Genomic DNA, 13,586 nt, shown 5'->3' with positions numbered 1-13,586 from the left:
GCAATTCGACAACTTATAAACAGTGGTGCGCTACAAGCAGAATAATATTTTATCGAGTGCTGTATTCTTAATGGAAGTGATCTTGCCAGCAGCTCACTCAATGCAGTTGCCAGAACAGGCAGCACGTATTATGTATCGAGCCAACGATTCGGGTCGATGACCGGCTTATAGCGTTAACTACACGCGGCGATGCCAACTCGGCATTTGTACTAATGAAGCGTATGCTGTGTACTTGCCTATACATGACGTATGCAATACACCAGAAACGAAAGCAATATCTACGAATGTACGGCTGCTATTCAATATCGGTTCCCTCTTGTTCCACATTTATGGGCACATTTTCACGCGAAGCATTCTTGGCAATGCCCTCACATATTCTCGCAAAACGTTGCCGGGTCTCGTTAAGCTTTTGCAGGTCATCTGCAGTTACATTATAAAGAAAACCCAATCAACGTAAGCCTCCAACGGACATATGGCCTCACACAAGCGGCCTCTGCACACGTATGCGGATTGCCGACTCCTTTCTCCGCACGACTACGCTGTAAAACGACACACTGCACCTGAACGAATGCACGTAATAAAGAGCACAACTATTTTAACAAACATATGCCTCGTCGCTCGGTATGTAGGCTTAAGTGCACCTGCTCAGTCGGTCTTGCCAGTATAAAGTGCAACTCAATACTTCGCTATCACCTGTACCGGCCCGCTTTTGCGGTCGCTTCCAAGTAGTCTCTTGACGCTCTGACCACATAAGCGACTGGGTAACGCCTCTTTCTCTCCCCGTGTACCCACTCAATATGGCGGAACACGATCTCATGTGCCTTGTTGAAGTTTTCGTTGGAAGCGAAGAAGGAAGAAATGGACTGAAGGGCGCACATTCGGTTCTTCCCTCCTGAAAGTCACACCCTTCCCCCGAGAAGTCTGCTCTGTCAAAAATGATATTTTCTTCACATATAGTTTTCTGAGCGAGTATAAGCAGCTTGCGCGAGAAAAAAAAAAGCTTTCTGCAGTTGACGGCAACGCGAGAAGGCGTAAAGAAATTAAAAAATGAGGGCCGCAAGCACAATCACCGCGTGACACCTGAAGATTCTTTACTCAAATATTTCGGACAACTGAAAAAAGCCCAAGTTCACAAGCTTCGAAAGACTTGGCCGCGCGTTAAAACTGAAATGTGCGTTGACCACTTTTAAATATGATGGTGGCAAGCACGGGCCGATGAAACTTGGAATCCCATCTTCACTTTTCTAGTTTGCCAGAGTTGGCGTTACTTAAGTGATTCAGAAAACATCGTAGCGCGTTTTGCATGGTTTACGCGACGTTGCTGTGCGAGAATTTGGCAACCGTAATTGTTACGGTGATTTTCCGATCAGACATCTTTTTCGCTGAATTAGTTACTATATAAATGCGCCCCCAAACTGGCTCGGTAAGGTTACTTTCATTTTGTAATTACTTTTAACTTTGTGATCATCATGCAGGGCTGCGTCACGCAAGTTATACGTCGCCCAGCTGGAAAATTCTGGGATTTTAGTGTCCTAATCACGAGGAACGCCGTAACTTCCGATTAGTCTTGGGCACACGCGGTTCTTTACCGTGCACCTAAGTACACAATTGTTCTTGCGTCCGACCCCCCTCCCGGCGAAGCACTAGGGCGATGGCCGGGAGTCAAACTCGCCCCGTCGAGCTTTAGCAGCGCCACGTCTTTCCTAAGGTGACACCCATGCAGTACAGCTATAGTGCCTAGAATATACTCTAGAGTATATTCTAGACACTATAGAATATACTCTAGAGTATATTCTAGGCACTATAGTACAGCGGAGCAACAAAACGCGCCTGCAAGCGACGTCGCTGGGGCTTCGACGGGGACGCGACGCGCTTAAATATTTCACCACCGTCCTGGGCGTGGTTCATATATACTAACGCGTGCGTTGTACGGCGCCCGACATCGAGCGCCCCCCTCAGCGAGCGTAAATATCGCGCACCCGCAAGCGACGCCTACTCTGGCCAAGCGGGACGAGCCTTCGATCGGGTAGCCATCGTGACTAACTAGCAATGCGAAAATATTCAGAGCGCGCGAATAGAACAGTCATTAGTTGTAAATACGTACACCCTCGGAATAGATAACGAACAATTCAAATTCGAACTGATCCAAGTGAACACATGATTGGGACAGAAGTGCGATGTCCTCGCGGGAACAGTTTATACATTTTCTTATATACCCCTCCCGCTATTTTGCGTAGAATCTGAAGAAAACAAGCTTCGCTAAAGATGCAAAAGAAAGTGGGGCGATATCGTGCCTCTCCCAGCGACCTGCCTTTGGCACACGGCTTTCCGAGAATAACGGAGCAGTTCTTGTAATGCAACATCCTCGGTCGCCAAAAACATTCATCATGGTCACGACCCTGCACTCTGAACAATGACGGGGCATGTCGGACTGAGAAAAGGTGTGGGGAAGACTTGACGCCTCCTCCCTCCTCTTGCACACGGGCATTGGCCGCATCGCCAAAACGGTAGCTGGAGCTCACGGCATAGAAACGACACTTGTGTCCCGACGGACGGTACGACATTTGTAATGGGGCGGCGGTCTGTGAAGCATTAAGCTTAATTTATTAGTCCACGAATGTCTTGCCTGTCTGGATGAAATAGTTTCGTTAAGAATCACAGCATATTCACGAAGTGGATGATGATGACGAGTGGGGCGAAGCGCTGAAGGGTTTGATCGCTAAACCGTGAACCATCCGCGAATATCGCCCACTACATCATCAAAGACGTGACAAACAATGTATATATTCATACAAGAGATATTATTATTCGTAAGTGGTAGCTATACGTCGCTTCCACCCCCCCCCCCCATTAAAACGACTTTATGGTCGGTGAAGTGGTGGATCGGCGATTGGGGCGTATAGTGGGATGTTTGCAAGGACGAAATAGTGGGTAGTTTGCAAAGGTGGAACTATAGGCGGTCACGTACAAACAAGGGATGGACACAGTTGGACAATCTGTGGTTCTTTAACGCGCACCTGGATACAAGTACACGACCATCTTGCATTTCATATTGGCTACTTCTCAACAGTATTTGCTTTATCGTCGGTGAAGTGGTGGATCGGTGAGGGGGCGTAGTGGAATGTTTGTAAAGACGAAGTTGTGGGCAGTTGGCAAAGGTGGAACTATAGGCGGTCACGTACGTACATACATACATACAAGGGATGGACAAACCCACACCTTTAGGAGCTTCGCCCATAAAAGACGGCTTTAGCGTATACATTAAGTTTGGTTTTCGTTCGTAATCTTTATATTTCCGTTGTCAATCCTACGATCGCTTTTACTGACATCGATCACGCACATTTCTTTACCGTACTCAGTAGTTTCAACTGAGGCCTCGGTGGTGTGCGTGGCAAGAAAAAAAAAAAACGTTTGATGAGCTTACGCTGGGAAATGCTTGCGATATGCCTGCCTTTAGAAAACGAAACCGAGCGAAGGCGCCTGTGCCAGAGCAAATGTTCTCAATTGCACGCCGACAAGCCCCATAGAGTCGGCCGGCACTGCATGGATATTACATTAAACGAGGTTGTTCGCTATATGAATATGTGGGGCACGTCGTATACGATTCTTACGTGAAGAGATGTGCAGATATTCGCATGCCCTCTTCATTGGCGGGTGGGCAAAACTACTGATTGATATGTGGGGTTTAACGTCCCAAAACCACCATAATGATTATGAGAGACGCCGTACTGGAGGGCTCCGGAAATTTCGACCACCGGGGGTTCTTTACCGTGCACCCAAATCTGAGCACACGGGCCTACAACATTTCCGCCTCCATCGGAAATGCAGCCGCAGCAGCCGGGACTCGAACCCGCGACCTGCGGGTCAGCAGCCGAGTACCTTAGCCACTAGACTACCGCAGCGGGGCTGGATAAAACTTTGTCCAAACCCCTTCTCTAAAAAAAGTTTCTGGAACCACATGGATACAATAGCAATAGTCTATAGTGCAGTTGGCGCACTATTTTCATCTCTAGCTATTTTGTTTAAAACATTTTCCTATCATATCACAATGCGGCCAGTGATCATGCTGCTTTTCAAACAGAAATCCGGCAGCGGAGTTTGCAAGAATTTATTCGATATGCGACCATAGTAAAGCATTGCCTAGCGAGTAGCAGCTGCGATACCGGACCCGACGGTGCATTTTTCGGGGGTGTCACGAATATTCACAGCTGCCCAAAGGGGAGCATGGCGGTGCCCAGAGATCCTTTAAAAAGTGTGTAGAAGTACCATTCAAGTACACTGTAGAAGAAGGGAACCGCTTGGACATTCTGAACGTGACATTTCGTGGGCACGCCCGGCGGCAACTGGTCAGCGTTGTAGATGCGGTTTCGAAGTCCTACAAACCGACGTCGAGCAAAGCAGCGCCGCTGACCAAGGGTGAACGGTGCACCAGCACTGACTGTATATTGTACAACGAGCGCAGAATGACGCAGCGGTGTGTCGTGCTCGTTCCTGTCAGAGCACGTGTGCAGCTCGTGTTCAACGCGCATCGGAATCACGTTACCCACGCTTACCTTGTACGTTGAGCCACGTTACAAACTGAACTTTGAAAACCCTTGCAGCAACCTATGCGCTGCACAGGTGTCAAGATAAGCCCTGTCAACCGCGATTGTACGAGCTCAAAGAATGACCCGGTTTATTATTAGACTCCCCCCTCCCCCACCCCGGATCGGCAAGGCACGACACACTTAACTCAGCGTGAAGTGGGCAGGGGATGCGAAGGATTTCGTGCCGACCGGTTGTGCCCCCGCGATCTCCGACGACAGCGCAGCTCTGGCCGACTGGGCTCGCCCTACGCCATCTCCTGCCGCCGACAAGAGCTCTCGCTGAGTGGTGCCCCGTCTTCGGACTCCTGCGACCATGTCCATCTTTCCTATCTCCTCCTTACGTCCGTCGTTTTCTGTCGTTCGCTGTTCCTGCGCCTCGCTCTCTCCTTCCTATCTCTCTACCTTTTAATCATATCCTTTTAATCCCTTCTCTACCCCCATCCCTCGTGAGCCACTGTTTAGGTGTCCTCCCCTTGAGAGACAGTTACGGGGCTCACATTTCTCTTCTTTTCAATTAAAATCAGTCACACAAGAAAACTTCACATAACATTCATACTTTCGAACATAGGAGCCGTGAGGGCATATTATCACGGGTATATTGTCGTGAGCTACGCAACGCCTACACCGGCATCTCCGTATGTGCGCCGTCATGATGATGGGACCGAATTAGCTCCCAGTGGCTGCGCATAGGCCGCCCCACTGCTTCAAGAAGGTGGTTGGCAAATTATGTGATCCCGTTCTCGCGAATTCGATTCCGGGCGATCTTGCCCGAACAAGTCGTCGAGTCGACGAAAAAAAAAAAACAGCACAAACAACAGTAAAACAAAGTGCACGCATCCTAGATGTGAGTAGTCTACAGTGTAACACCACGACACGTGCACAGCGCACACCGTCCTAACTGGGAGGAGCGTTTTAGCTAGCGTACATAAAATATTTGTTTTATTGAGCGATATACGACTAGTGCACAGTGCAGTGTGTGGCAAGCGTAATACTGACGCGGATTTGACGCCAATATCCGAAAGCTCGCAAAATGCTACGTAACCTAGTGGACATCCAATGTCAACCGAAAGATGTGTCGCATCTAAACTGATTTTCCGCAGCCCAAATTTCACTTTTGAGCAAACCGTCTCTAGCTCATCATACAGTGCACAGCGCGTTGATCGTGTCTTGCATAGACCTGGGAGTCTCTTCCAAAGCCACTCGATATTTTTGAGCAGTTCCTTTCAGTGTCAAGCGGCGTCCTGAAACTAACGAGGAGCCGGGTATAGAAGTATTCCATCTCGGAGCTCTCGATTGTGCGACACGGGTATGGCCGCCAAAGTCTGAAAGGAGGCTTCACTATAGGGAGTGATATTACTACTGTTTAAGTTTGTCCACCAACTTCTTAGCGCTTGCGTACTACAGGCTTACCGATGCCGTTAACGAGTCAGTGCCACACGGATCAATCAGGTAAATACATAAATATTTTTCCATCACCATTTTTATTCTACTCCACTGCTGACGTAAATTTTCAGCAGCAGTGCAATCACGAGCGGGTTATTCAATCAGTTAATTTATAATTGCGGCTAGACTAATTCTCACAAGACATCGCTACCATTATCTAAAGACTCTGGACGACGCTGCCGACATGTACCTAACACACTTAACAATTGTTTTGTTTTGCGGCCACCGAGTTCTTAAGAACTGTGTAACAGGTAAGCAAAGTCGTGCAGGCGTAAGCGATTCTGTAATTCTTGACCAGCATGCTAAGAATATTTTTTTTGTTTCACCAGCCCATCCACCGGAACGAACCTTTCAATGCGGTGAAAACCCGGTGCTCAAACGTGGTGGCCAAGTTCCAATTTTGGGGCGATATTCTATGAGAGTTCAATGAGTTTGAATGCCCGGATCAATTTACACCAAGTGGACAGAGTCACGATTGGTGCCAGTCTGCCAGCTATCCAGTAATTATTTATAGTTAGCGCACGCTGAAGCGGACAGTCACCATACGGGGCGGCGCTTACTGACACGCTAGAGTCACTAAGAAAATGTGGCGCCGAAAATTTTGGATTCGTAACTTTCTAGGTTTCTACTGAAGTCAGAAAATAAACAGTTTGCGAAAATGCGCAAGTCGGCTTTACCGTAAGGTTTGTTTTCCAACCAACACCTTTCGTTCACAGACTGCTTTTCTCGCTCATTGTGTTTTCGCCATTCCCCTTTGACAGGTTCTATGTCGTCCATCTCGCGATGGCTGAGGCTATTCACGAAGCGGGACAACCCCATTGTATTAGTTGGGGGGAAAGGACGTTCTGTTGAATGAGTGGTTGAAGAAAAAAAGCACTATCTTCTGAAGCACTCGCGAGAGCACGGCTCGGCGCCTTGACGTTTTGTTGTACTCGCGTGCCTTCGCTGGAATTCGAAGGGTTAAAAGCCCTAACAATAGTTATAGCGCGAGAACAAAACGACGACACAGAGACAAGAAGGACTCTGTGTCGTCGTTTTGTTCTCGCGCTCTAACTATCGTCATGCCATACCAACTAGCCCAAGCTGCCACACTTCTAAGGTAAAAGCCCAATGAGCGAGAAAAGCAGTCTGTGAACGAGAGTTCTTGATTGGAAAACAAACCTTACAGAAAAGCCACCTAGCAGATTTTTGCCAACTGTCCATTTCTCAAGCGAAGAGAAGCGACTCCAGTGAGACATTCATCGTTTGACTTTTGGGGAGGTTTTTGCATCGCTGCGATATGAACTTCAAAACCAAACATGGAGCATCCAAGTTACACAGGAAGGAAGCGTCGCCTGTACCATGGCAAGATCGCATGCAGGAACTAGCGTCTAGACCGTATGAGTGGGCGTAAACCAAATTTCCGCCAAACGCTTGCACAATCTGCGGCACGATGTTGCTGCATGCAGCTCTTCGAGGAGGAGCGAAACTAACGTCGAAGGGGCGTGGCTCGCAAGATGGCGCCATTCTGCGCGTATGTGACGCTTTAGAAACAAGAGCTCTGTTCACAGGGAAGCACGAAAGCCTTTGAGAGATTCCGCAGATAAGACGCAAGATGCTTGAATATGCCTCGCTGGGCGCAACAGGAGTTGGCTGCCTTTCATTTGATGGTACTTCGCCTTATAGGGAAACGGTACTTCGTGAAACACCCCTTCGCTGAATCACTATATCAAACGAACAGTCTGCGCATGCGTGGTGGGCGCCATGTCGACGACATACAATCTTACCTGTTAGACCATTGCTGGGGACATTCGCGATCGGCGCGGTAACGCCGCGACAATGTTTAGATAGATATGTGGGGTTTAACGTCCCAAAACCACCATATGATTATGAGAGACGCCGTAGTGGAGGGCTCCGGAAATTTCGACCACCTGGGGTTCTTTAACGTGCACCCAAATCTGAGCACACGGGCCTACAACATTTCCGCCTCCATCGGAAATGCAGCCGGGATTCGAACCGCGACCTGTGGGTCAGCAGCCGAGTACCTTAGCCACTAGACCACCGCGGCGGGGCAATGTTTAGCGAATGCAGGCTCCCAGTCATCGCTAGCTGGACGCTTCGCACCGAGAATTAACGCTGAAAAAAAAAAAGGTACGCAAAAGGCTCCGCGTCCTGTCCCCGCCCAACTTGGCGTGAATGAAGATGGCGGCAATCCTCCTTGCCTCGAGCCGAAGAAAATGCTGCACGCGTCTCGCAATGACACAACAGGCGGCGTTCAGCCGAGCGTGTTATTCGATGCGAAGCAACGTTCCTCAAGTTTGCAGCGCTCGACCGACTATGGCGCGTAGTTGAGAACGGCGGCCGCGTTCGGGGCAAACGACGTGGTCGGCGCTGGTGAGGACGTTTCGCCTTGACAGCTGTTAAGCAGGCCGATACACACGCTCCGTCAATTCCAGGGACGAAACGACGCTGGCTCCGTGCCAGGTGCGCCAAGTCTCGGTAATGAGAGCTCCCTCTGGCGACAGCGTTAATGAACGACGACTCCCACTTCCCCGACGGCAGTTTAGAGGACGGCCCACGTGGGTTGCAAGCCTGCCGAACAGTACTGCACACTCGGTGTCGCCCAGCCTGCGCGGAACTTGAAGACTTTCCCTTCCGGGATTGCGCCTGCAGGCTGCCGCCATGGGCGCGTTTCGTCGGACCGGAATGACCTTGCGCATCTCGACGCCGACAGAGAGAGAGCGGATGGGGCAACCAGGCTTGCGAAAGCGGAAACGGCAACCGGTTCCCGGCCACAAAAACGGGGACAGCCGCTTCCCGGCGGCCGGTTCTTCTCGGCGCAGCTGGCCACTTTCACCAGCACCGCAGTTTCGAGCGATAGTAGGCGCCCCGCATACGCGTAGACCAATCGCGCTTCCTGGCGATGTACCGCCAGGTCAGTAGTGTCTACTTTACCTTGCGGCCTAAAACGTAATGTTTCGTTTTTAGGGCGACGCCTCGGGACGTCGCCAACACAGTTGCATCGATAAGGCGCTGCGCGAACTGGGTCCACTAAGGTTGCTCACATGTTCGCCTCAACGAAATCGTTCTGCGTGCAGCGATTCGGAGCTGTCTGACTCCACAGTAAAGAGACCACAAATGGCGGCGCACTTGTCCATGCTTTGCGCAGGTGTTGATAGCGCACGTGGTCGAGGTTAGGTTCGTCCGTGCACAACATTGCCAGACGTGTGGCAGCTTGGGCTAGTTGGTGCGCTCGTGTCCTTCTTGTCTCTGTGTCGTAGTTCTGTTCCCGCGCTATAACTATCGTCGTTGCCAGGAGGGTGAAATTACTTCCAAGGAGGGTGATAGTAGTGGTTAGATGAGGAAGAAGGCGCATAATATTTTGCAGCCCCGGTGGGGAGCAATACGCAGCCTCCGTCGCCGAGGAGGAGTTTTCCCATTGCCGCAGGAGACTTCCAGTTATCTGATCTCGCACTGCGCAGCAGTTAAATGTCTACCTATGATGAACCTGTCAGTGCCACTCGAGCTGCCACTAAAGATAATAGATAGTATCGAGTGGCGGGGCTCCTGTCGGGCTTATAAAGTCCGACCAGTTCGCTGACTGATTGGGAAAAGCGTTAAACCGATGGTCAGCGGAACACTTGCTGTCCCTTGTGCAACCTGCGATACAATAGTGGAGCAGATTGGAACTCCCTCAAGTCCCTCACATTTTGTCACTCGTGCTAGAAACAGCTCTCGTAACTCGAGCTATGCAGTAGGCCACCCTTGTGTAATAAAAGCGATTAGGCAAGCTTGGTCATCGAAGGAAGATATCGTTATTACACGTAACCGTCACTTCTCTCAGGATACCATTTGAGTTTGTACTGTAGCCCTGATTTCTTGTCAGTGTGATTCACATGCTGCCCACGGTGTGAACCAGCTCTTCCGACCTTCAGTTTCAACTTTCAGCAGCCGGTACTGCTTCGGCTCTTGCTTTAACACGAACGGCTTTCGGTTGACTTGCACGTCGCTTTAAACGCCACTGTGACAACCACATGACACTGTGGCCCTTTACCCACGGCACGGGCTGCGCGAAATGACACGACGGGAAAACGGGCGCGGAGTTATTGCACAGTGATCCACCGACGACGTAGCAGAGCATGTCTCCAGCAGCTTGCACAATCACGAGAAAGCCTGTGGAGCGCGCTTGCGCGCACATTTCTGTTTTTTGTAGTAATTGATCCACAAGCACGTTAGGTCACGTTTACATGCAGCGAGGAAGCTAACGAGCACGCAGAACAGCTCGGCCTCCGCTAGCAGCGCGCGGGCGGGAAACTGGATTGCCCACACGGGCGCTCGTTTCGCAACGATAGTAAAAACGGCACGACGCATATGACGCACGCTGGGCGGAACGCAGCATTCCTCGGTGGCGGCGCGATTTCAGCTACAGGACTCGCCAATCCCTGCAGCCGCAACAAAAATGGAAGTTCGGCAGGGTGTCACACCAACGCTACTTACAAGCTATCCCTTCCCAACGCGCCAGGCATCGTTAAAAGTGTCAAAAATGGTCTCCGTCGTACTGTCTGCTTTTAGACTAACACGGCACAATATTAAAGTGGACGTTCGCCAAATGTTTAGGGGCGAGTATTTTTATGCAGTTGCATGTCTGGCTTTCGTGCGATCAGCGATGGCATCACGCTGCTTCCCTGAGCAGCTCGAGCCAGCGGATCGGCAAACGGGACCGCAGTGAAACATGAACCAGTGCTGCGCACCGCTTTTTTTTTTTTTTTTTTTTTTTGGCGTCGGCCACCAAAAGCGACGCTGGCGCCTTGGTTGGAAGGAGGCCACGCTGGTTGCTACGCTCGTGGCGTGGGACCACTGTCCATCGTGACCCACATCCGCGTGCGCTGCTGCTGCAAACGAGGGGGGGGGGGGGGGGGGGGTCAACACATTTTTTGCACTTGGCCGGCGTTCAAGCTCGCGGGACGGAATCCTGCAGCAGCTGTCAATGCGAGGCCGGAAGCGCACAGAAAGTGAGCGGCGCTTTCTCCGCTGAGGCCGAGGGTAGCAACCCGTCCGGCGGGTCCCCCCACCACGAGCGGCGAATCGAGAACGACAGGCGATTAGCCCAGAAACGAAAGGCCAGCCCGCCGCGCCGCGATAAGGCCTTATCGGCGCCACGTTACGAACAGCCGTGCCGAACGGCCGCACAGGAAGCCAGTTGTTCCGCACAGCTCTCGTCATTGGACAGGCGTCCGACGTCGGCTCAATTTCCTGCATGCCTGGCAGATGCTGCGGCGGCCGGAAGGGCCCACGCTCGGCAGCCACGCCCTGTGCGCCACGGAGGCAGCCTTGGGTCCAACGCGTGCGTGGCGGCTGGACGGTCGCGCCCTTTTTCCAGGAAGCGGCCGCCACGTGCTCATAAAAAAAAGTGGAGAGAGAGCGGAAGAACGGTGCTGCTGCACGAGCTGCGCATTTTTGCAGGGAGAGGGAGTGATCGCTTGCACACTTACCCTCGGCGGGCGTCCTACTTGAGGCGCGCGGACATCCACAGCGAGGTCCTCTAATGTCCGCGCACAACGGAGGCACACCACACTGGAGAACGTCACACTGATGCCCACCACCACTTGTCGACGGCGAGCTCCGTGCTGGTGCGGCGCGTTCAGGCGGCGGCGGTGGTGCTACGCAGCGGCTGGCCACAAGCGCAAGCTCTCGGCAGCAGCTCCCTCGACTACTGCTGCTGCTGGTCCGAGGAGGTTTGGAGCGGCGGTCGAGGCGGGCTGGTGGCGCTGCGGGCGCGCGCGGAAGAGGGAGAGGAGAAGCACCCTCTGGGTGCAGTCGGTGCCGCCGAAAGGGACTGCAGCCGCCTAGCGTCCGTGGGGTGCCCGCGGGAAAGCTCGAAATTATGCATTGTCGGAAACTCAGTGACTACCAAAGCGGAATCTTTTTGTACGGACGTGTAGTCAGGGTCACTTGTGGGTTAAGTGGTAGACGCATAAAAAACAAAGATGGATGAAACGGAAGCGAACAGGAGAGCACACAGATTGACTGTCAACGGCTATGTCCCACCGCTGCGGTGGGAAGTACTCATAATACAATGACTTCGAGGACTGCGCCAAACCATCAATCATAAGACCTTGTGTTGCACGTGCAGACAAGCGCGCTGTGGGTCACATCACAGTACGGAATCACACCAACTCTCCCAGCTATCAGTCAGAATGAAAGCCAGCCCGTGGTTCGGTGCTAATCATCCCGTGCCCGGATCGGATTGAATAGGACGGTCACGCAAGGTTCAGCGACTGGATGCAAGCTCCTTTCTTTAAACGCCATTGTGGCACAGCAAAGGAACGAGAAGAGATGTTCTTATTAGCAGTGGAGCAACAGAAAACTATCATGACGATGAACCGGCACGCACGCTTTTCGTCCTCTTCGTAACCAGAATACGCCAATTTGTCCGGAGGGGGGCGCCGTAACTTTTGTGAGTGAGAGGACGAGTTCAGGAGATTCAAAAAAGGAAGATAGAAATAAATAAATAAATTCTTTGCGAGGCGGCCAGCAAAGCGCAGCATAGCCTTATATAGCTATGTGTAGCAACTGGGTGGGAAATGAAAGTGAGGATGTGGAAAAGCAGGAAGGTAGAAAATAAAGCAGATCAGAGAAAGAAAGAGGGTGAGAAAAATAGAAAAAAAGCTAAGAGAGGATGATAAAGAATCAAAGAAGGTAAAAAATAGCACAAAAAGGTAAAAGAAGAGATAACGACAGAGAATCAAAGAAAATGTGATAGAATTAAAGGGGAAGCGAGAAATAGAAAAAGCGAAAGGAAGCCATAGAATTGAACAGACAAAAATATAAACAAACAGATGTGAGAGAGAAAAAAGAAACAAAAATAAAGCGAAACAATGAAGGCTGCCGAGCTCTTCAGTTCCTTCAGGCTTCACACCACTCATGCGAAGCTGTCTTATTATTTATTTATTTTTGCACCACATTTCTCGTTATAAAAATCTATCAAATTGGGTAGCATTTCGTTTCACTGAACGATGGAGCAGCTCTTCTTTGTACATCTAAGCATGTTACTGATACTTGATTGCATTAATGAAGCGTACTGCAGCTGCCTTCCCTACTTCATTCTACAGAAAGCGTACATAACGCGACTGTTACGACAGCTTTCAAAAAAGAAAAAATGAAAGTCACAGTGCCACTCAGAAGTCGCAAAACTCACCTGGACTTATCGCTTAGATCTTTTGCGAACTCGGATCTCCAGGAACTCACCGGTGGATCCAGAGGAGATCCGAATCTCTTGACCCCTCATCCAACCATCTTGATTTTCGAATGTATAGCTCGAAGACGACAACATATCAGGTCGTCTCATAATCTGACATAAGTTGCCGTAAGCTTCTAAAGACTGCTGAAATAGCGGTGCCAGCTTTTGTATTACCGTGCTACGTCAAAGAAAGCAGTTGCCCCCCCCCCCTCTCCAATGGAAGTGGTGTAAACACTGCTTGTATAAATTTAGCAAGTTCTAAAGTAAATAAATTAACTTGAAATCCCACAACTAACGACTCAGCGTGACTCAAGGTCAAAGCTAATATAATCATCCAT

General features: G+C 50.6%; 1 protein-coding gene across 1 annotated transcript in view; it reads right to left on the bottom strand.

Moving 5' to 3' along the window:
* Window positions 1–13,586, bottom strand: part of LOC119164409 (uncharacterized) — a 110,712-nt gene that overhangs the window by 69,994 nt on the left and 27,132 nt on the right. Inside the window, exon 2 of the mRNA XM_075868427.1 lies at window positions 11,501–11,883. Coding sequence (XP_075724542.1) covers window positions 11,501–11,883 — 383 coding nt within the window. The remainder of the gene's footprint in view (window positions 1–11,500; window positions 11,884–13,586) is intronic.

The sequence above is a fragment of the Rhipicephalus microplus genome, chromosome 1 (assembly GCF_043290135.1).
Source record: "Rhipicephalus microplus isolate Deutch F79 chromosome 1, USDA_Rmic, whole genome shotgun sequence".
Taxonomy (NCBI): Eukaryota; Metazoa; Arthropoda; class Arachnida; order Ixodida; family Ixodidae; genus Rhipicephalus; species Rhipicephalus microplus.
This window is presented reverse-complemented; position numbering and strand designations above follow the sequence as displayed.